The sequence below is a fragment of the Sander lucioperca genome, chromosome 13 (genome assembly GCF_008315115.2).
Source record: "Sander lucioperca isolate FBNREF2018 chromosome 13, SLUC_FBN_1.2, whole genome shotgun sequence".
In the NCBI taxonomy this organism is placed as follows: Eukaryota; Metazoa; Chordata; class Actinopteri; order Perciformes; family Percidae; genus Sander; species Sander lucioperca.
Window position 1 is genome coordinate 12,586,666 of NC_050185.1, and position 23,152 is coordinate 12,609,817.

The window sequence follows — 23,152 nt, forward strand, 5'->3', positions numbered from 1 at the left end:
AGGGTGTTTGACAGTGTGTGTGTGTGTGTGTGTGTGTGTGTGTGTGTGTGTGTGTGTGTGCGTGCGTGTGCGTGTGCGTGTGTTGAGGCTCCTCTCACACCTCCACTTGTGGTTGGTCAGCCAAGCGAAACATGACTCTCCTTTTTCTTTCTTCAGGGTGCCACATCCTCCCATCACCGCTAGGAGGCGACAAAGCAGCGCGGCTGAATCATAGTCTACTGATGTCTGCCTTTCGAATCAAGTTACCGTGCGGGAATCATGAAATGCTAAAGTTCAATTCATTTTTAAGCAGTAGACGAATCCTCCCTGTGATGTGTCGAAGAGACAGACATTGTCACCAACAGGTAAAATGCTGATGAGCGCCTCACCTTTAAAACTCAATAATACAAAAAAACACATTTACAAACACATTGGAGATGGACGCTGACCGAATATGTAGCCTATTTGACATGACTTGTGGACACTACAGTTGACAACTCTGAACTCATTTCACACACGCTGCTCTCTCTGCTCTGTGTGTCCTCGTCTGATCCAGACATGTGGAGGCAATGGCGCAGGCTGCACACCGTGTTTTATTTCGGAGAGCACACTGTGTGAACAGACTGTGACAGAGTAAAAATTATCAGGCATTAACACACCCTGCTGAATGCTTGACACGAGTTTATTGATCCAGACAGCATGTTCTTCTAATTGTGAAGTTGGACCGATGTCAAGCATCAAAATATGCTGAGACACTGCATACACAGGGCAACCCGTCTCTGCACAAGCAGTAGCTCACATGCATCCATGTCTGATATGCAGAAGGTCTGGATGTATTTCATATTTCAAGCTTACATTAACTTCCTATTTTCCCTTACACTGACCAGCCTGAATGTATGGATTAGGATACACGTGAGCAAAATTAATTATTATTTTTCAGTAGCTATTATATTTAGTAGAGTATAGTTTCTGCACACTAGAGGGAGCTCATAGCACAATAAATAATGCCAATGCCTTCTTTTTTTTTTGGGGGGGGGGGGGGTAAATTCTTTTATCCTGGGTATGTTATGTATTTGAAAAGGCGTGGTGGTCGTTGCATGTGACTGTGTACAATTAGAGAGTATGCACAGCGTTGATTACAGTTACTTCATTTGTGTAATCTGATTACATTCAATACACATTCAGTGACACACTTCATACTTTGTAAACCTGCTTGTATTGCATCCAGATGCTGATTAAATCATAACCATGTGCTCCTTCCTCAGATTTCTAAGTGGGCTCTGCACATGTTGAAAAAAGGTGACTCACACACACACACACACACACACACACACACACACACACACACACACGGTCCTGACTGTCCTGCAGACTGTCACAATGCGAGCCCAGAAAACACGGTTTGTTCATGGGGTCAGTGATGAACGTGAGTGGTCATGTTTTTACAGTATAATCAACAGTTGTGATGGATTGTCATTTATCCGAAGCAGGCTGGGACAGCGGGTGTAGGTTAGGGGGTGCCCCGGGGGAACAGAAGGGGGTGCTTTAATCCGTAGGCCTGCTGTGTAAGGAGCTGCATTCATTCACGCAGCAGCCCCCCCCCCCCAAAAAAAGGGACTGAATTAGGTTCGTACTTTACATTTAAGAGCAAAATCTGTTCTGCAGTGCACATTTATTTGAATATCCAGTGTTTACTGCTCATCTATGAGAATAGCTTATTTAGGCTATTGGTTGGCAAACTATATAATTTAAATGTTGAAAAAGAAGGGGAAACATCCAGTTAAGGTAAACAGCTATGACCACAATACAAATAGAAATACCAGATTTCACTGTAATCATGAAAAACAGAATAAACAGACAAAGCTGAGGGCTTTACTGCAAGCACAAAAAACAACCCGTAGATGTTTTAAACTGGTTATTTTCTCAGAAATCCTTAAAGTTCTACAAACCTTTTCTGATTAAACCTCAAAAATGTCTGGTGGTAAGAAAAGGCCGTGTTTCTCAGTGTATGAGGGGGGTGACTTTTGGTGGATAGCCTATGCATTTTTCAGCAGATGGTAAAGATTTATGCTTATGGGGTTCAGAGGTGTGGAGGAGTTAGGTTGAGTTAGGACTTGAAGGTGAGGCCTGTGTGAGAGAAGCACAACACCGAAGAGTAAACTCATCAATCTGAGTTCAATAAGCAGAGTTCAAAAAGGACGTCAATCAAACTGATCAGAAACATCTTTAACATGAGATGCTTGCCATTTCTGAATCTCACTTCACACACTCTCTCACACTCTCTCTCTCTCTCACACACTCACACACACACACACACACACACACACACATTTTTGTCACACAACACCTCACTACTTCTGACTTTTAGAGCAATTTGATAGTTTTTCCCTACTTTTCCCCCTTGTGGTCCTTGACGCATGTGGATTGAGTTTCAGAATGCCAGGGGATTCACACAGAGAGGATAAAAAGCAGAGGAGGTCACACTCCTTTCATTTCCTCACAGAAGGCAAAGCTGAGACAGAGCAGGAACCTGCAAACACCTTTGGAGGGGCCAGTCGCTCGTCCTGAAGGTGTTCATATTTGCATTCTTCATCCCACTAACACCTCCTCTTCTTTTGAGGTCTGGAGAAGAAGAAGTGCATACCAGCTATATACTGTATGTTATGGTCGTTTTGGAGTCATAATATGTATTGGAAAAACTATTTGGCTTTATGAATAATCCATTTTTATGAGCAAACATATGCACAAAGGAGCAGACATGGATCTATAACTGTGGAAATTGCATAAAACTCAAATAAATTGAGATTACACCAAAATAAATTCATTCTGGAGGTGACAGCATGGAAGGAGATAACATAACAATATTTGAATACTCTGCTACAACAAATAATAACAATAATAGCACTGAGGGGACAGCAGGGGCCTGTAATCTAAAGGTTTACATTGATTAACTGGATTAAGTGTATGATGAAAAGTACAAGACTAATTCCACATCAAATTGTACTGCAGCATGAAAGTATAATTAAATTCGTACAACTTTATTTGACCAGGTGGGTCAGCAAAAAACAAATTCTTATTTACAGCGATGGCCTGGCAGAAGCTCCAGCAAAGTCAACAGAAATGCTGTAGAACAGCGGGAAGGGACAACTTTCCCAGTGATCAGATTTAATACGAAACAGAGTGGAAGCGCTCAGCCGCGCAATGTGCCTCTCCACAATCACGCTGCGTACACAAGAAAAATAATCTTAGCTGGCTGCTCGTTGGATTTGCCCAGAAATATTGGGCCATTTTGATGAAATTGTCTGCAAGTCATCTCGGGAAGGAAATCAGGCACCTGAAGTGGAGGGAGAGAAATGATCATTTCATCCATCTTCAAGCTTCTGCTGTTCAAAGCATTGCTGCAGATCCAAAAAGAAGATTAAGATTAAGTTAGTCAGTAGTTTCCAAAAACAGAGCTACTTTTACATGTTAAAGGGGCATGCCACTAGCCTGGAAACCAGACAAATCTGCAAGCTCATGTTTCATTTGCTCTGGCATACGTCGGGCCCCCCTCACAGAATTCCAGTTAGCCAGATTCTGGACGGACCAATCACATCCGTTTGTCTGACATGGGGCGGGATTTAGACGATGATGAGGAGCATCAGCTAACCTAACATATTTACAGAATGTAACTGGCATAATGCGTCCAGCACCAGGCTCACGCATTTGCGAATTAGTCTGGCGATGCCAGGCTAGCATTCCACCAATTTTACACATGAGAACTTCATGTCGGTATATGCTTGAAAAGAACTAGTTTGTACAACGTGTCGTCTGCCCACGTCGGAAAGCAAAAGTGTTCCTAGCTGTTCCAAATGGTCACATCATTGAGAGGAGCGAGATACGTTAATCATTCATATGCTGTATGGCTTGATGTTGTACACTTTCAGACAGTCTTTCCTGGAAAGCATTGATAGGGTTGCACTCGTTTGCACTCACAAAAAGAAAAAGTTCAAACCCGAGTCTCTTTCTCACCTCACCTGGCCAATGGATGAAAGTTACATAAATTGTCAGACACATCCCCCTCAAATTCCAACGTCAGAAACGTGTGGGGGACAGGGTTTCAGGCGCTGACCTTGATGATGTCATCAGGGTTATTTATCAATCTGTTATCTCGGATAAGGCGTGAGACTTTTGATGCTTTGAACAAGAAGCCTGCATTACAAACTGGAGGGTTTGAGAGGAGTGATCATTTGAGGGGCAGGGAGGATCTAACGGAACATGCTATCGAGTTGCTTTATTGGAATTGTAGGATACAGTGTTTTTGGAGCTTAAACCATACTAGAAGCTAAAATTCCAGATATTTCGAAATCAGCTGTATCAAATTAGACTATTCTTATTTTTCTTTTTTTTTGTCTCTTGTGAGTCCCCCAACTTTATGGAAGTGCAACAGTAAATCGCTGGGGTGCGCCTTTAACAATACACTTTGATGCAGGATCACACTTTGAATTTCTGTTCACAGCCAAAGACATGGTGAAACCATTTCAGATAGTCTCTTATCCCGTCTCTCCCTCCTTGCCCCCCTTGCTTGCAAACAAAAATGTACCTGTCCCACTGGTTAACCCCCACCCACCGCTACCATCCACCCACACACACACACACACACACACACACACACTCCACACTTGAATGCACACAGGAATGCGAGGGGAATGACACAACCCACCAAAGCCTAAAACCAGGGCGGCCTGGTTGGCTCTCTGCTCAACAGCAGACCTGATGAATGGCCATTCAGATACACAGACAAAGCTGAGGCTAGATTTCTACTATACGGTGGGGTCAAGGGTCATTCAAAGCACTGACAGAAGTAGAAACCAGAGCTGAATGCCTGTCTCTCTCGTTCAAACACTGAATCACTCCGACACACCAAAACACACTGTGGGGTTTAAAAAAAAAAAAAAAAAAAAAAAAAACTTGCTTACAAGAAAAGTTACTCATCGTTATTTATCTCCACTACATGGAAGCTCCACTTGTGCAGGTCTGTACTTTGTGGGCCACACGAGAGCACTAGAACAAGAGGAATGAGTCAGGACCACAGAGATAATCAAAGTACATTAATCAATGAACCTAAACACTTCTCGAAGCCATGGCAGCTTTGCCTGTTTATGGTAGCTCTGGAGATAGGAGGGAAGAGAAGAAAAAAAGAGTTAAAGATTATTCTGCACTCTAAGCTGCTCTCAGCCCGGGGCACGGGAGAAGAAAAGAACATCTCTTCATGATTAAAGGGGCTGAGGACCAGGAAGGGAAACATAGGAGAGGACAAGCCTCCAGCCCTCAAGGGGTAAAGGCTTTCTGGAGAAACAGACGACAAGAGGAAAGGCAAAGCTGGAAAATATAGGGGAAGTGAGACTCAAGTCTCATTCTCGCAGTCTCCTGTTTCTCATTGTCATTTTTAAAAACAGGTCGACGGGATAGATGAGAGGCACGTCTGCAACATGAGCCACAAAGAAGACAGAAAAATATACCCCCATTAGACATTTTATTTGCACATTTCTGCTGCTATGATTATAGACAGTTCAGATGAGCCATTATCAAACCAAAGATAAAAACAAGAGAACCAAGAACAATTTATTTACCTCACATCTGTGCGCACTGAAGTAAAACTCAAGACAATAAAAGGTTCAAGCAAATCCAGAAACATCAGTGTGTTTTGGCAAGGGTGGAGCTGCTTTGCTATGAATTTGGGACAGAAGTCATCGGGGTCACTGGGACAGATCAGCCTGTCATCAGACCGCAGACAGGTAAATTATACAGGTTTTCACTTTCAGGTCGGACAGGAACTTCCTTTGACGTCTAAACAAAGAAGTCCACATATGTATGGGCAGTTGTCATGCTCCACTTAAAGTGAGAATGACGATAATTATCTACAGAGGCCATTCGACATGTTAACAAGCAGAAAAATTATCATCAATGTCATTGATGGTAAACACTGGTGTGTATCTTTATTATGAATACTGAATACAGATTAGCCTACACACAGGACAGTAATCAAAACATACTTTATCTATTCATTATTTCAAAGTTAAATTTGAGATCTTCAATATGAAGACCACATTTCCCATAATCCTTAAAGGAATCTCTCAGACTCTTGTGTGACAATACCAGTGTTTTTAATGAAGGCCTAACATAAATTTACGTTAGATAAGAGAATGGATATATTTTATGGTATAAACGTTTCGACCACACTTTTTTTAACACTATGTGGCCATTATCACCACCTCATTTTTGGTGTGAAGCAACCAGACTTGAATTTCTGTTAGACATCACATTTAAATGGAATTTGAATGTGTGTAGATTGCACTTTGCACCTTTTAAAAACCACAGATAAGAATCACATTATGATAGAAATGCCATGTTAAAAAGGAAAACCCAAATTGCCAATTGAAAAAAACACCTAATCACAAAAGTGCTCTATGGCAAGGTTAAAAACATTTAGAAAAAGCAGTCATAGCATTTGGTATTCAACATAGTTGATGGAGTATGTTTTAGTGGCCGTTTAAACTTCATTTTTCTAAATCACTGCAGGTAAATTGTGCATGACCTAAATGTCAAAAACACTGGTGTTATCCTTCGAGAGATGCAAAGTCTTTGAGCAATATTGTAACATTTTGAACTCCGGTCTGTTATTCTTCTTCAACAAGCACTTGTAATAATGTTATGGGCCGCTACTCAGCTAATCAAACAGCAGCTCAACAATATGATTAGCATTTCACCTTGAAACCAATGGATACAACGGACTAAAAGCTAGCATGTTAGCTGGTAGCTATGTATTGTTTTCTATGCTAAATGTTAAACAATGTTTTTGTAGCTTTGTGCCAAAAGCCACACAACCAGCATCTGATGAACGAAAAAAATACACTGAACTTAAAATGTGAATGAGCTGCTGTGCTAATCAAACAGCAGCTCAACAGTGTTAGCATTCCACCCTGAAACCAATGGATACTGCTTACTGCAAGCTAGCATGTTAGCTTAGCTGGTAGCTGTATATTTTTTCAATGCTAAATGTTAAGAATCTCAAGAGGGTCATTTTGTGTAGCTCTGAGGCAAAAGCAGAAACAATGTTCCCGACTACATGACCAGCATGAAGGAAAATAATACACTGAATTTCAAAATGTCAAAGTAACCCTTTGAGGTACATTTTAATGAGACAAGATGAATCACTCATGAGATTTCTGCTTCATAAAATTGGCATTTAAGTCCACAAAGACGACTGAATGGCACTGGAAGATGGAGAATACAGAATAAGAGAATTAAAAATGCATCCGTTATATCAAGAAAAACAAGTTGGAGGCCAGATAGCTTCCTTGGTACAACAAAGAAAACCGACTGTACAGTGTTCTCTGGTCTCTGAGTCCACTTGGTCCTTGTTCAGTCTAACTATAATAAAAGTGAGCTGCCAGCAGAAACACAGGCAGTAGAAATAACCAACCACACGCCGAGAGAAACACATGGAGTTACTGAAGATTACAATTCACTCTGAAATGACAAAAGTGCTGATATGTCTCTCTGTCTCTCTTCTCCTCACGCTCAGTGGAGCTGATTAGTGGAGAGACCGAGGAAGATGAGAGAAGTCTGATTAGGACTAGGAGTACAGTGCTCTCCAAAGTTTGCATTACACATCACACCTGAGAGAAGAGGAGGTAATGTTGAAATCAAATGGAAACGAAGTGAAATCCAACTGTTAAAATGTTCGGTCTTGATGTGAAAAATGTCTACGTAGTAATGTAATCCAGATGGATTTGATGCAAGACACCCAGGGTGAAAGCAGTTCTCATTCATAATTACACACTGATATGACAACTGAAATCCTTGGATTGGCACTGGCATTTCTTTTTGTCTCCTTTGGTGAAGTGACTTTTTACTCGACAACAAAACAGTCGACTGTGTCGACAGTCTATGTTTCCAAAATGACATGATACTACAGAAACTTTGTAAACTCTGATCAGTCTCTCCTCTTAGTTTAGCACATTTATCAGGTCCTGACTTTAGGTCGATATAAAAACACCACAAACTGTAAAAATGAGTCAACTTCATCTCCTGGTCCCTGTGGATGACAGGGACTCGCCTTTCTCTAAACGACTTTGTCATCCTGATGAGAATGTCATGTTTAGTCGTTTATTTTTCAAAAAAAAAATTCTGGTCATAGTAAATACTGCCAATCTCCCTTGGAGTCCGTGTTCAAAGTAGGTCACAGGAGAGGATCCAGAGTACTCTCAGTACATGGCTGCACGTCCAGATTAGGAGACAGGTGAGCTAGAAGCTCACGGTTGCAGTGCTCTTGCTCCGAAAAGTCATTGTCTGGATGCTGGAAAGGATTTTCCTCTGGTGCCCGGCCAGAGTCACTCCCATGTGCAGCAGATCCCTGAACACAGACAAGAACAATCACTAATTAGACAGGAAGAACAGGAACAAACTTAAAGCTATAGATTTGATGGACATTAAAATAATATTTCAGTCATCACATTTTTTTTCTCTCTGGGCTTCCATCATCTTAAATTCAAATGAAATTGCACTTCAGGAAAATGTAAATGTAACTTTTTAAAAGAAGTAATTTAGTCTGTTTGCAACTGTTACTACTAAAAGCTATGAGGCTAGCTTCCCGACCTTGTACCATGAAAGTGTGCATTGAAAAGTGAAAATGTTCCTCCAGAGACAAGTATCAGTTTAGATAAGAAAACTGGAGAAAGGAACTGACTGTGTGGTGATCTGGGCCAGCTGGTCCACTGAGTTGAAGCCGGCCTGCAGGAAGCTGTCTTCGTAGCGCTCCATCTTGATTGCCCTCAGCCATTCTCCCACTGAAGCACACGGCGAGAGGGCTAAAGGTGCACGCTGGTCCAGCAGGGGGTAAGACGGCCTGTGGGACAGAGTAGAGAAACAATGGAAGAACTTACACACACTGTCTTCAAAACAGCAGTGAGGAGCTTATATATATCCTGCAGCAACATTCCAGTCGACAAGCAAAGGTATAATCTGAGGCTGAGTGACTGACAGGGACAAACAATGGCATTTGTCAGGGGTGGAGTGTCCTCGGCTGTATGCGACCAGCTGACAGGCAGAATGTGGAGGAAGGGAAATGGGCACAGCAAGTGGTTGACAGGTCACAGCAGGACATTAAGGTGGTACATAAGATTGGGCAGTAGGACGCTAATGTCTGCCCTGTGACTGTTAGAACTCTAAATGGACACTAAAGAAAGGGACATCAAGAAGTGACTGACATGCTTCCTTTTTATCATTCTCAAGCTGTACATTTGCTGCCATTGTAACCTCATCAGGCAGGTTTTCTGTCAATCACCCAAACACATCCACACTCACCCTGCGCCTTCTTGAGCCACTATTTTCAGCGATGCAGGGTTGCGGATCAGCTTGTCCAGAGCACTGACAATGTCCGCGAAACGAGGGCGCGCCGAGCGGTCCTTCTGCCAGCAGTCCAGCATCAGCTGGTGCAGATGAGTGGGACAGTCAGGGGGCGGTGGCAGCCGGTAGTCCTGCTCTATGGCATTGATTACCTGAAAGGAAGAAAAATGATCACTTTTCAAACCAATGCTTTAACTTAAATGTGCACTGTACGACAGTGTTGCTGGGCAATCTCATGGTTAATGAGATCTCATGGTCTTTTTTTCAGAATTCAAATGTTAAATTCTGTTTTGCAAAAGCTCGACTTCGTGCTGTGCCTAACAAAACCTTCAAAACCATTTTCAGGTATGGCCCAACATGGCTGTTTGCTTAAACTTATGTACATCCAGGGGCGCCTGGTTAGCTCACCTTGTTGAGGGTGCGCCCCATGTACAGAGGCTCAGTCCTTGTTGCAGTGGCCGTTGGTTCGGTTCTGACCTGTGGCCCTTTGCTGCATGTCATCCCCATCTCTCTCCTACTTTCCTTACTTAACCTGTCCTATCAATAAAGGCAATAAAAGCTAAAAAAGTCATCTTTAAAAATAAAAAAAACTTACGTCCTGGTTGCTCATGTCCCAGTATGGTCTCTCTCCAAAAGACATGACCTCCCACATGACAATGCCATAGCTCCACACATCTGAGGCTGAGGTAAACTTTCTGAAGGCTATCGCCTCCGGTGCTGTCCAACGGATTGGGATCTTACCTCCCTGCACATAAAAGAAAACAGTCAGCATGGCAAAACTTCATAACAACATGTTCAGACAGGGAAAATTAAAAGGTTGTAAAATAATAGAGACGAAATAATGAACTTTAAAACCATATTGAAAAAGACAAAAATAAAGCCTTGAGTAATTTGTCAAATCAGTGTCCCAACCACCCATTCACCTGCTGAAGCCTCGAACTGAACGTTTTGGAGGAAACAAAGCGATTTTTAGCTTTTATGAAATAAAGACCTCATATTGTGCTCATTTAAAGGTTCATAATTGTATTTACAGGTTATATCAGAATAGGTTTACATGGTTTAATTTTCAAATAACACCATATTTTTGTCGTACTACACATTGTTGCAGCTCCTCTTTTTACCATGTGTGTTGAGCTCTCTGTTTTAGCTACAGAGTGAGGCATCACACTTCTATTCCATCTTTGTTAGGTGTCGCACATGCGCAGTACCTAGATAAGGACTACTAGCCAGTCAGAAGCAGAGAAGGGTGGGTCTCCTGGACATGGCGATACAAATATCTGAACTCTTCGGGCCTCCGCTCTAACTAGCTTGGTTTGAGGACATGCCACACTAGCAGCTAGGCCGGCATTATAATGTGTGTTACAAGGTGAAGCAAAATGACACGCGTTTGTCACGAAAGTAAAGGCTGGACTACAATAGAGCTGTTTGGAGCAGTTTGTGAACAGTGTTTTCTGTGGGAGATGGTAACTCCCTTTGGGGTGGACTTTGGGCTTTTTCACTTTGTAAACCTACAACGTGCACAAAAAAGATATACTATAACAAAGGAAGGGGAAAAAACCCAAAAAGCATATTATGAGCACTTTAATATTGTGAATATGATTTGATATAGAAATGAATAAATGCCGTCTGACAGGCAGATACACTGTAGACAAATTTAATGAAAGTGTTTTTTTAGGCATCATCTGAAGTCATCTTACCAAAGAGCTGGTGTAGGTCGGATCAGAGGAGTTCTCCTGCAAGAAGCGTGACAAGCCGAAGTCGGACACCTTGCACACGAGGTTGCTGTTGATCAAGATGTTGCGGGCAGCCAGGTCTCGGTGGACGTAGCTCATCTCTGCCAGGTACTTCATGCCGGAGGCGATGCCGCGCAGCATACCCACCAGCTGGATGGGAGTGAACTGGCTGTCGTTCAGCTACGGAGGAGAGAAACGGTTCAGATGGAGAATGATTGAAGTGGCGGTGTGTTTCAGTGTGCGAGTGAAGTGCCTGTGTCTCTCAATGTGTGTTCTCTGTTTCACACTCACCCGTAGAAAAGAGTCCAGAGCTCCGTTCTCCATAAACTCTGTGAGGATCATGACTGGACAGCTGGCTGTGATGATCCCCTCCAGGTGGATGATGTTGGGGTGCTGGAACTGACCCATGATGGACGCTTCAGAAAGGAAGTCACGTCTCTGCTTGTCAGTGTAGCCTCCTTTTAACGTCTTAATTGCTACGTAGTTTTCTTTTTTTCCTGGGATCTTCAGCCGCCCTCGACACACCTCCCCAAACTCTCCTGCAGCACACAGACACATAAACACACATTAGGGCTGTTTTCTTTAACTGGTGTTTACCACATTAGGAGGATGACAATTGTCTTCGGCAAACCTAAAGCTCGCCCGCAGCTAGTGTAGCCCTTTTGTTTGAATAAGGGCTGGTTAATTGCTTTATTCACGCTGCAATATTGAATTTTGTCTGATAAAGAAGAATACAGACAATGGTTTTAAATGTCACAGAATCAATTTAACTTAGTAAATTAGATATATCCTTAATAGTGTTATTTTAAAAAAGGACAATCTGTAAGGCTAAAAAACAAACCGTCTGTGAGTCCACAAAAAAGAGTTGACCAGTACAAAGTTTACACATTTTGGGAATAATGCAGAAAGCATACGGGTGGGGCTTACCAGCACCGATAACCTCCTCGATCTTGACAAAGGAAACATCAATTTCCTTGGCAAATTCTCGCACGGCCTCATTAGGGTCCTCATAGGTGAAGGGGTCGATATAAACCTTGACCCCTGCGAGAGAAAGACAAACAGAGTCGTGGGAAAGGAAAAGAAGAAATGTTAGAGTGCTATGAGCAGCAATGAGCTGGGTCACATTAAAAATGATTTTCTTGACGTGAACGAGTTGTAAATCACAGCTGAGGTTTAGTGTGCACGTCCTTGATTTGTTACCTTGGCCAACAAGGTACTGGCTGTTTTTGTCGCTCAGCTCTGGATCCTTCACTCGGCTGTGTCTGCTGCAGGTAGAAAGAGATTGGGATGAATAAAAAAAGATTAGGATTGGCAGTGCAGCTATCTGCAGAATAGATGTCAGACTTTTTTGGCAAGCATTTCTAATGCTTTATCAGCCCAGTGTTATGCAAATCTCTGGTCTTACAATCTGACTGTTCATGCAATGACAGTAATAAGACGCTTCTGTGACTAAAATACACATTTAAAAAAAAAAAAAAGCAAAAATGGGCCAAAAAAAGAATTCATAAATTGTATGATTATTTTTATTTAATGTTTAAAAAAATCCAACACGGTCTCACGGCAGATCGTGAAATTGTCATGTTATTTTTAATCTATTGATTCATGTACAACAACACGTTTATCTCGTTTTTTTTCGTGGTGGCCAGCACGAAATGGGAACCATCTATACGGAGGTTGGGTTTAGGAAAAGATTAACGGGGAAAGCAAACGTCACACCCCGGGACACGTTCCGCGGTCTCTGGGGGACACGCGACAACAACAGGGTGGCGGAGGTTGGGTTTAGGAAAAAAACAACGGGGAAAGGACGCCTCACACGCCAGGAGACGGCCGCGGGGGATGCGCAACAATAATGGGACGGTTGTGATTAGGAAAACAACAACGGGGAAACAAATCGCCACACGCGGGACGCGATCCCCGGTCTCTGGGGTGAAAGTCCTGTATCGTTTGACCCATCCACCACCCCAACCAACCTCCTTACGCGGATTTTCGGCATTTCATACTACTCGCTACCGTAGTCGTGCTGTGATCACGACATATGCTTCCCATTGAAATACATTAGTTTACATTTTCGTGCTGGCCACCATGAAAAAAAATGAGAAAAACGTCCCCGTGTACACAAATCAATAGATTAAATAACATGACCATTTCACAAACTGCAGTGAGACTGGGTTGAAAAATCTATGGTGCAAGCAAGCATAGCAAAATATGATAATTTATTGGTCCCCTTTTTGAATATTCTGCTATCTTGGAGAGGTCAGAGGTCAGTAGAGCTATAGACCAATACCCTCCAGCCAACAGAGATACAGCTCTCTGTTTCAAAAACACCTTCATCATTTTGTTTTTTCTTGGACACAAAAACTCTGCTTGGTTGAGGAAAGGCTTTTGTTGGCCTTGGACAATCTTCAGTGATCTCAAACGCACAACACCCGATGGCTTGTGGTAACGGTGAGTACCTGAGCCAACCCCTATGGTTCTGCTCTTCGACACAAGCAGCTCCATTATAATTCTGCTGGCGCAAACTCATCCCTGCAAGACTTTAACAACCCTGTAGCTACTGGATCCCTGCCTTCCTCTATTTCTCTCCAGCTCCCACCTCATACGCCTAAAATAGCAATAATGCACCACCCTCGGTTAGTGGCAGATCTGGGCCTCAGCCACTGGTTTGTGTGTGTGTGTGTCACAAGGTCACAGCTATTGTTCTCCTGTCCTGTGGAAACAGGGTTGGGACGCCTGCATCCTGTCTCCTGCCCTCTACCTCTATCGTCATGTCTCTCTTACACACACACACACACACACACACACACACACACACACACACACACACACACACACACACAGCATCCAACACTATTTACTCAAACAATGAAGCCTAAGGAAAATGTCCTAATGAGCAGGATAACTTTTAGCTGTGTAAGCAAAAGACTACATGAGCATTGCTTTGTGTATGAACTGCCTCACACAGAAAAAAGGGTATGGGTAACAGAGTGCAAATCCACTGTTGATAAGATATGATTTCTATAAACAAAAGAACAAAGTGGTGCAAAACTGTAAAATTGGGGTCACGTTGTTATTGGTTTTTGATTTCCCCCCCATTTTACCGTTTCCTGTTATTCTGTCAGCTTCTTTCCCTTCTAAATCTGTCGTTTTCTCTGCCTCTTTCCCTTTCCCGTTCTCACCGTATGCAGTAGGCGGCCACTAAGACGAAAGTGACAAGCAGCAGCATCCCAACAGCGATAAGGATTCCAGGTACTAAGAACTGAGCGGCGGAGTCGTGACCTGAGAGAGGAGACGGAAAGACAAGAGAGTTAGAGTAATGTCATCATGACAGGAGGTTTACATTGGTAGTACAGAAAAGTATGAGAAGGAAAAAAAGAACATGACAGGAATTTATAATATTAAAGAGGCTCAATACAAGGACACCAACTCAATACAAGGACACAGGCGGCAAGACATTCATTCAACAAGAAATTGTGCAGGGACTGAAAAGAATCTGAAAAACCTTCCCAATGGAAATTAAAAAAATGTGTGAAAGAAAAAAAAAGAGCAATGTGTGTGAAACTCCTTCTTCAAGTGCAAACTAACCATCAGGCAGCGTGCGGAACATGGCTGCACGACTGAAGCTGCCATAACCGGCCACGGTGCGCGCCCGAACCTGCACCTCGTACTGAGTGGCCCTGCGGAGGTCCGTCAGCACGGCCTGGTTTCTGTTACTCTCTGTGTAGTGGCACTGATCTTCACTACGTCGCTCCTACCGTATGAAAACAGAGTTAGCTGGACTGGAAGTGAGCGCAAAACAGGAATAAGTGAGAAAACAACAGAGATCACTGTGGAAAAAAACCGGAAAGACTGCTAGAAAGCCACTAAAGGGTCATCTATAGGAATTCAATTTGATATTGATGGTGTTGAATATGAAGTTTAGTCAAATTGACTCAATCCAATTACAGCGCATTTAAAACACCATTACACAATCTTAATCAGAAGCATGTTAACTAATATGTTTTGTAGGATTACATATGTTTTTTAGATATATATTGTTCACACAGAAGTGTCTTGTGTCTCAGCTGTATGATGGTGGTTCTGAGTCAGGGCATTCCCTGTGTGTTTTGGTCAAAGCAAAAACACAAACCTAAACTGAAATGTCAAAAACACACCCATGTGTACTGCATACTGCCTCAACAGTTGTCACATGCAACACTGAAAAAAAGCCTTATGTCTTAAGCTGACATACTGCAATATATAATTTAGACTGTCAAATACCTGAGGCATTGTTTGGCTAGGCAATATACAGGCAATTTGGGTTTTTAGTTCATTTGACCTTAGCCACTGTGCTATGCTGTTTACATTTCTTTGCGAAATTTCGAATCCTGAGCCGTAGTACACCTCAAAATAAAATGATGAAACCTGAATATTATGTGAACTTTAAGCCAGACAGTTGAGAGATGTTGCCAGGGGGCTCTCACCTTCTCACAGTAGCGTAGCTGATACTGCAGGATGGTGTAGTGTGGCTGAGCCGGGACTGGCCAGTGCAGAGTCAGACTGCTCTCTGTGGAGTCACTCTTCTGAATCACAGAAACCAGCGATGGCACTGCACGGATGGAAGAAGGATTATAAATACCACATGAAATTCAGAAAATGTATACCTTTCTACCTCTTCCCCTCTACCTCTCTTACCGTCATGGCTTGTGGTGATGTTGACGCTTTCACTGCCAGGGTCTTTTCCGCTGACCAGAGACACCCCGTTGAGCGTCTGGATTGTGAAAGTGTATGTGGTGTGAGGCAGCAGGCCCCACACCTCCACCCTGCGACCCAGCAGGCCGTGCTGCGCGGGCCGATAGCTGACGCTGTCTCCGCAGGAGAGGCACGGCCCCTTCGGTGACCTGCACACAGAGCATGTCACGGAGTAGCTCAGGTCTGTTCTGCCGCCGTTGTCCAAGGGCTCGTTCCACTCCAGACTGAGCGTGGTGTCGTTGATCTGGGTGACGATGCTGCGCGGAGCCGAGGGAGGTCCTACAGTGACAAAACATTTGTTTTTAATTAAACTGATTTGGCATTCCTGATACTGGAAATACCATAAATCAGCAGAATAATTGTCCCTCAAGCTCCGGTACTAGTCCGACACATTACACAAATAGTTTCTGTACTTCACTATTGAAAAAATTAGACATAACATAACTCATTAGTGAGCTTTAGAGGTAGAGTAGGTAGATTTATTTTGTTGTTTTGGATGTTTCCCTGTTCCCAGTATTTATGCTAAGCTAATTGTCTGCTGGCTGTAGCTTCATATTTACCATACAGACTGTGGACAGTGGTATTGATCTCTAAAGAATTCTGAAGAGATCAAATATGCAAATCCCAAAATGGCAAACTAGTACTTTAAATGTTCTCTTTTCCTATTCTGAAGCTAGTCTTTTCTAAATACCCTCAGAAAGCACCAGTTGTCATCCACAAAATACTGTCACATTATTCGGTCAAAAATGTCATCACATTTTAATATATAGGCATTGCTTAGCCCTGATGCAATCATAAATGTCTCCATCAAATCAAGTTATAATCTCTTCTGTGTCATTTTACTGCTGCTTTACCTTTCCATGACCCACACAGACCATTTGTTTACGTTTTTCCCTATGTGTTGAAGACATTTTATTCAGTCTGCACATGTAGTCACGAAGCAGAACAATGCTCCTGCAGTGGCTTTGCTTCACAGCAGGAGCATATGTGTGGCGGAATTTAACTGGTGCAATTACGTTTGTCTAAAACTGGATGATAATGATCACCGTCTGAAAATTGTAAGAAGATAGCTATTGCCTCAAGCCAAGCATAACTAAACAGCAATACCACTCAGCCACTGTGAATGAGTTTCTGTTCCTGCCAAGGAGGCTTTGTCACTGAGCCTGCAGCTAACTTAAGTGCTAATAGTGGAAACCAAAGTGGTCACAGCATCATAGACAATCTGGGTGCGAATGAATTCTGAATTCAACATTTGGGAGTGGGGATTTTTTTTTAGAGGTGATACATTTTATGACATAACAATCAAAATCCACTTTATTAAAATCACCAAGGCTGTCGCAGTAATGTAAAACACTTATTTTCTGGGGGAAATGTCCGCATGTTTTACAGATGGCACGGCTGGTTTGCAATTTTGCACACAAATTGAAAATATAAGCGATATGCAGAATTGCACAGACAAACCAGTACAATAACATAATTTATAATATGAATGGCCTAATTAACTGATTAATAATTAAGATAAAGCCTTTGTAATTAAAGTTATCAGTAATAATAAAATTGGATGTAAAGTCTAGTTGGCATATCACACCTGCAGAGAGCAGGAACCTTTTAAAATCCTGCCCGTGTTTCACTTTGTTTCACATCCTCTTCATGGCCATTCCTAAAGAGTGCACCTCATTAAAAAGTCCCTCCCATTCACACATCCAACATGCGGCTGAATTGAAATTCCTGAATCTGCTTGGATGTGTCACTTGAGACCATCAATGCCTACTCCACTTTGGAGTGGAAGCCCTACCCCCAACAACCTGCCACAAAAGACATGCATCTCAATACCCAGCATTGGGACAAAGGACACAAAGAAGATTAGAGAAGTTTGGCTAAATGACACCAGGGGAAAAAAGAAATAGCACCAGAGACGGAAAAAACAAAGTGAAGTAGAGCGGGGGAAAGTAGAGAGTGAAAACAAACAAGTGGATGCTTGTGTTTCTTAGCACCTCCGCATTTGCATGTGGTATCGTGCATAAGTACGTTTTTCTGCATACTTACTAGTGCACGGCATGTTGGGAGATTCAGACTCTGCACGCAAGTATCCGGAGCGACACGCACACAACGACGCCCCTCCCATGGCGGCGTGGCTGAATCCTGGACAGCCTGTGCACTGTCCCTCTGAGGTCGACTTAAACTGACCCACAGGACAGCCTGGGGAAGACAGGAGGGGAAAACAAATGAAGGCAAATTATCATGAGATTTGATTCTGGACATGACCTGTGAATACTACACAACACTGCACCAAATCTTCACATTCACTGTGTCCCAGACAGACCGGGGTGCTGTTTTATTTCAGGGTACTTAGGTGCCAGATGGTTGTAGAATGACAGACAGAACCATGTAATGAGGGCCATAAACTGAGGACAATCACAGTGATGAAGCTGGTAGTAGTAACAGTCTATTTAGTGTATAAACATGTCTGACATTCACCTGCTGCTTATCATTGCCTTTATCTGACCATAGGGCTGTTAATCAAATTTGAATCGGGATTACGATTTCGGCTCCTAACGATCACAAAAACAATGTAATCGAGAAAAAAATTATTATTATTTTGCACATTACGTTTTGCAAGTAAACTCTTGTTTTGGTTTGTGTTCTGAATGAAAAACTAAGTTCAAACTGTAAAAGTATCAAGGGGAATATCACAGTTCAAAATGTTTTCACTGTTTATTTGTTTAACTGTTTCACTGTTTTTTAAGTTCAATAATTGCAACATCTTTCCAAAAGTCGATGAGTAAACGTGTTAAATAATAGGGATTTCAATATTGACCAAAATAATCGTAATTATGATTTTTCCCATAATCGAGCAGCCCTACCTGACCATATCTGAATAACAAGACTAAACAAGTGGGTGTCCTCACAAAGAACTGCCTTTGCTTATTGATCCAAATATTGTACTCTCTCTGTAATCTCGTCACTAAAACCAAAAACAGCGCTGCGGTATTTAGAGTGTAAAGGACCAGTGAAATGAGTCGGAACTAGTGCTGAAAGGATTAGTTGATCAATTGATTCAAAGATGCCAAACATTCTCTGGTTTTGGCCTTTCTCTTACCATAAATGTATCATTATATAACATTTTCTTGACTAATCTATCAATCAAATAAAAATGGAATAAAAGAAATAACATATATCATTTGATAATGATAATGGTCATTAGTTGCAGCTCTAGTCTGAACCCTTTCTCCTCTCAGCTTCACAAATGATACACACCAGATTCAACACACAGACACTTCTCCCACAGGTGAATTTGTAATGACCCGTCACCTTGTAATGGCACATACAGTCACCAAAACCGGTAGTGTTTGCAATATGTGCCCAGGGTGGCTGTTGAAATGCAGCTCCAGCTGCTGAGTAAGAGGAATAAAACAATAAACTTTCACACCAAGTGGAGCATTGTTAAAGGGTCAACACACTCTGGCCAGTCCTTTCCGACTGACATTTTGCCTGCTGGAATTTCCCACATGTGAAAAATGTATTGGTGTGTTCTGAGTGCTGATGCATGTCTCACCTGTTGAAGGTTGTTAAAATATATACTTTATAGGTCAAATGCAAGTGACCGTCACAAGACAGGATTATGAAACTAACCTGGGTGCTTTTAGAGTCTTATTCACCACATGATAAACACAAATTACACTTTCTGATTTACAGCAACAGCCTGTTTTTAATGACTTCAGAATGTTTAGCACAGTCCGTGCTAATTTGAGTGATTATTTTGTTCTGAACCTTTTTCTGACTAAAGACTATCTGGAATAAATACTGATATCAAAATACTTTTCACTTTTGTTTCAAATATGAAGATTAATATTAATATTTCTGGAGTTTGTTGACAGCTGCTAACATTTTGACGTAACTTCACATCTATTTGGGAATATACAGGGCATCATCTTGTACCCTTTTGTATTATATAACATGGGTACAGCTTCAGTATAATGGCACATGGGGAAATACACCCCTCCCATGTAGCAGTATTTATAGTCTGCTCGAGCTTTACTTCAAAGACGTGTTTAAATATTCTAATCAAGATCCTCTATAACACTTAATCAACTTGACAACATTCATAAGTTTTACGTCAAAGGGCTGTGTTTGACCCAGAAAAAGTATGTATTGTCTATGGGAGATAATGGCATTACAGCTAAAGTAATTTAATTTTAAACGTCAATTGCATTTTCTGAAGTGACCGGCCTATGAAGCAAATTAACTGTTCAATCTTGCTATAAAAGGCAATTTCCCTTTATGGTCTGGTGATTGTTTCTTCCTTACGGCACTCTTCAATGACAGAACGCTGGAAAATGCCAACCCCACTTCACCAGAAGCAAAATGTTAGAAATAATTTTTTCGTTATGGAAAATCATTATACCTCCCACAGAGATCAAACCAAAATCCCTCCTTTAAACACGCACAGATGCAACCGCACACTTTCTTGAGAAAATGTAGCATTTCTTCTTGTGTTTCTGTGTTTTTAGTGCTCAACATTTATCCGTGTTGATGCGATGCAGTGTGTGTGAGCGTGGGGGGGGGGGAATGTTCATGCACAAGGCTTGTTAATTGGACTCATTAGACAGAGCTGCTGCACAGCTCCAGAGAGAATCCTCCTGCTTCTTTCCTTCTGTTTTTTGTCTGCTTTGCTTTGATGTTGTCAAAGTGATATGATCTTTACCCCGAGCGCCCACCCCCCCTGCTCTCACTCCCCTCACCTCTCCTGTCCCCCTGTGCTCCTTCTAACTTAGCTGAACCATGAGTTTTCACAGCAGTACGCATTTGACCCTGCTCTTCCTCTCTGAGATAAGTGCTGCGCCACCTGACCTCTCTCTGTCCACTCCATGTTACAGCCGTTCTCCTGCCTCGTTAACTTCCTACGTCTCTCATTTCTCTGCTCCAACATTTCGATCCTCAGTGAACCCCACGCTCAGCTCACCATTGTTTTCTTGTTTAGTGTGCCTGCCCTGCTGCATATGCGAGTGTAGTTTATATACATGCTTGTATATGTGGCCTAACCTTGCCTCCTTCTTACCTGTGCATCTAGTGTGTCCTTCGGCAGACTCAAATCCTGGTAGGCAGGCGCAGGAGGTTGTTGGCTGGCCCACCCACTGGCCATCTTCCCCGCAGAAGAGCTTAGGTGGCCGAGGTCGGGGCCCTTGCTGGGCCGCGTGCTCCACACACACACCCTGCGCCTCTTGCACCAGAGTACGGGGAACAGTCTCGGGGAAAGAGGAAAGAGCACTGACCAGGGGGGGGCACTTTTTGAAGAATACCCTGACTGACAGCAGGGCCATGCAGGCGCCCTGAGCCTGAAAAGCCAAGTAGAAGCCTCTCTTAGATAGAGGGCCGAGTCTTAAGGTCTTCACATTGAATTTCCGCTCCCCTCCCTTCCTCAGAAGAAAGTCTGCAGCCACTGTGTCCACCTAGGACAGGAAGAAAGAGAAAAGATCTTATGTAATGGCCTGATTCCAACACACAGGATACAGCCGTAAAAACGACCAGACTGGTGGTTTCGCATGTTTTAGCCATTTTAGCCCATTAAATACACATCACATATGCTTTACATTATTGAACATTTTCCAAAGCATACCACTGTGATTTTAGATTGATTTCCTGGCAGCCATTGTTTCTCATTTGTTACAGTACGCTTTGAAACTCAACTTGCAGGGACCTGGAACTTGCTTGGATGAAAGGTAATTCATCACAGTAAACAATTCATCACTTTTATTGTTCTGTCAAAGTTACATTATTAAGTGGTAATAAAGTCTAACAACAGGCACTATTTTGAAACCTCTCTTTGGCGATGTGTTCAAGGACGCCACAACATCTGAGGTTTGAAAATGAGATGCCAAAAAGACCTTCACTTACAAACTATGCATTTGGTAAATGAAAGCCAGAAAATAAACAGAAAGTAAACATGCAGGTTGTGAAACAGATTAAATGCACCGATGAAGAGAGTTTTCAAAACAAGACTTGCTCCCATGAGACGAAAACATAACTTGGAGAAAACAAATAAAAGTGATTTAATGTCGACTGTAATAAATACATAACTAAAGCAATGTTTCGGTCTCTACAGGCTGATGACTGTAAAGAAGTGAACTGGCCAATTGCATATTAGAAGTCAATCTGAAAACGTTAGTATGCTTTTGAAATGTATTATTTACAGTACAATGCAGATATATCATACATACATACATCGACTAAAAATGCAAAACAACCAGTTAAGTCCTTTAATCCTTTAATTTGTCCCTTCTTAAATAAAATAAAAAATAATGAAATGTGGTCTTCTTCTAGTTTCAGAGAGAGCAACTAATATGGTCAAAGGGAAAGTCAAGAAATTTGGTTATTTTTCAATGATTTGGAAATTATACACTGCTGTTCTTTTTTCTGACTGTGTTGTAGGGTTTTTTTTGTTCTTTTTTTACTTAAAGCGTACTTAAAGGTAGAATATGTATTGAATATGTATTGAGCATTTTTCCCTAAACAAAACTAAAGTCTTTATTGATTAATCGAGAAAATAAATTGCATTAATCGCTGAAAATAATCGTTAGTTACAGCCCTATAATTAACTGTTCTCAGATGTAAAAAAAAGTTTCTAAGAGTTCCTCCAGAGCCAAATTGCACAGTGGTTCTCACAGGCTCAATGATACTTACCATGACAAGGAAACTGATCTTCATATGTAAAAATAGGTGAAATAACCCTTTAATGCAGATGTTCAATATGTTGAAAGTCCATACAAAATAGTATTTAACAACAACAGAGAGAAAAAAGTGTCCTTTAATAATAACAACATGATATCCCATAACAATGAGCATTTGTGACATATTGACATATACCGTCAGAGGGTGGGCGTGGACGTACCTTGGTGTATGGGTTCTCCATCCAGGGCGGGTAAGAGGACGTGGCCTCGTTGGAGTCTGCCTGGTAGTAGTACAGGTTAAAGGTCTCCTTACAGCTGCGGTGGTGGGTGCTCCTGGATGAACACTCCATCATGGTGAATCGCAGTTCCACGTAAACCTGAGACGCTCCACGTCGCTGGATGAAGCCGCTGCGCAGCCAATGGCTGGATGAGCTGTCAGTCTGACAGATCTGATAGGTCCTCACACTGTTGTTTTCCTCATCTAAACCGCTTACTTCCTCCCACTGAGAGCAAAGAGGAGAACAAAGGGTTGTCAAAGGTTGCCAGTTGAAATGACACCTGACCCAGAAAACTTGTGAACATTTTTAATTCTCCTAAAGACTTTCACTCGGGTCGTTATAAAACTGGTCACATTAAAAGCCCTCTGCTGTACTG

General features: G+C 42.1%; 1 protein-coding gene and 1 long non-coding RNA gene across 2 annotated transcripts in view; one reads left to right on the forward strand and one right to left on the reverse strand.

Annotated features, from left to right (window-relative positions):
* The first annotated feature begins 92 nt into the window (after positions 1-92).
* On the forward strand, positions 93-2,489 carry LOC116064740. Its single transcript, XR_004108600.2, has 3 exons — positions 93-344; positions 1,245-1,278; positions 2,415-2,489. It is a non-coding gene; the product is annotated as an uncharacterized LOC116064740 (long non-coding RNA).
* Positions 2,490-5,480: 2,991 nt separating this feature from the next.
* Positions 5,481-23,152, reverse strand: part of ephb4a (eph receptor B4a) — a 46,267-nt gene continuing 28,595 nt past the window's right edge. The window contains exons 3-17 of the mRNA XM_031320096.2: positions 22,720-23,001; positions 20,890-21,280; positions 17,877-18,029; positions 15,774-16,109; positions 15,563-15,687; positions 14,685-14,850; positions 14,279-14,378; positions 12,303-12,367; positions 12,030-12,143; positions 11,394-11,641; positions 11,067-11,282; positions 9,965-10,114; positions 9,328-9,521; positions 8,711-8,869; positions 5,481-8,377 (exon numbers count right to left, since the gene is read on the reverse strand). Of these exons, the coding sequence (XP_031175956.1) occupies positions 8,269-8,377; positions 8,711-8,869; positions 9,328-9,521; positions 9,965-10,114; positions 11,067-11,282; positions 11,394-11,641; positions 12,030-12,143; positions 12,303-12,367; positions 14,279-14,378; positions 14,685-14,850; positions 15,563-15,687; positions 15,774-16,109; positions 17,877-18,029; positions 20,890-21,280; positions 22,720-23,001 (2,808 nt within the window). The 3' untranslated portion in view covers positions 5,481-8,268. The remainder of the gene's footprint in view (positions 8,378-8,710; positions 8,870-9,327; positions 9,522-9,964; positions 10,115-11,066; positions 11,283-11,393; positions 11,642-12,029; positions 12,144-12,302; positions 12,368-14,278; positions 14,379-14,684; positions 14,851-15,562; positions 15,688-15,773; positions 16,110-17,876; positions 18,030-20,889; positions 21,281-22,719; positions 23,002-23,152) is intronic.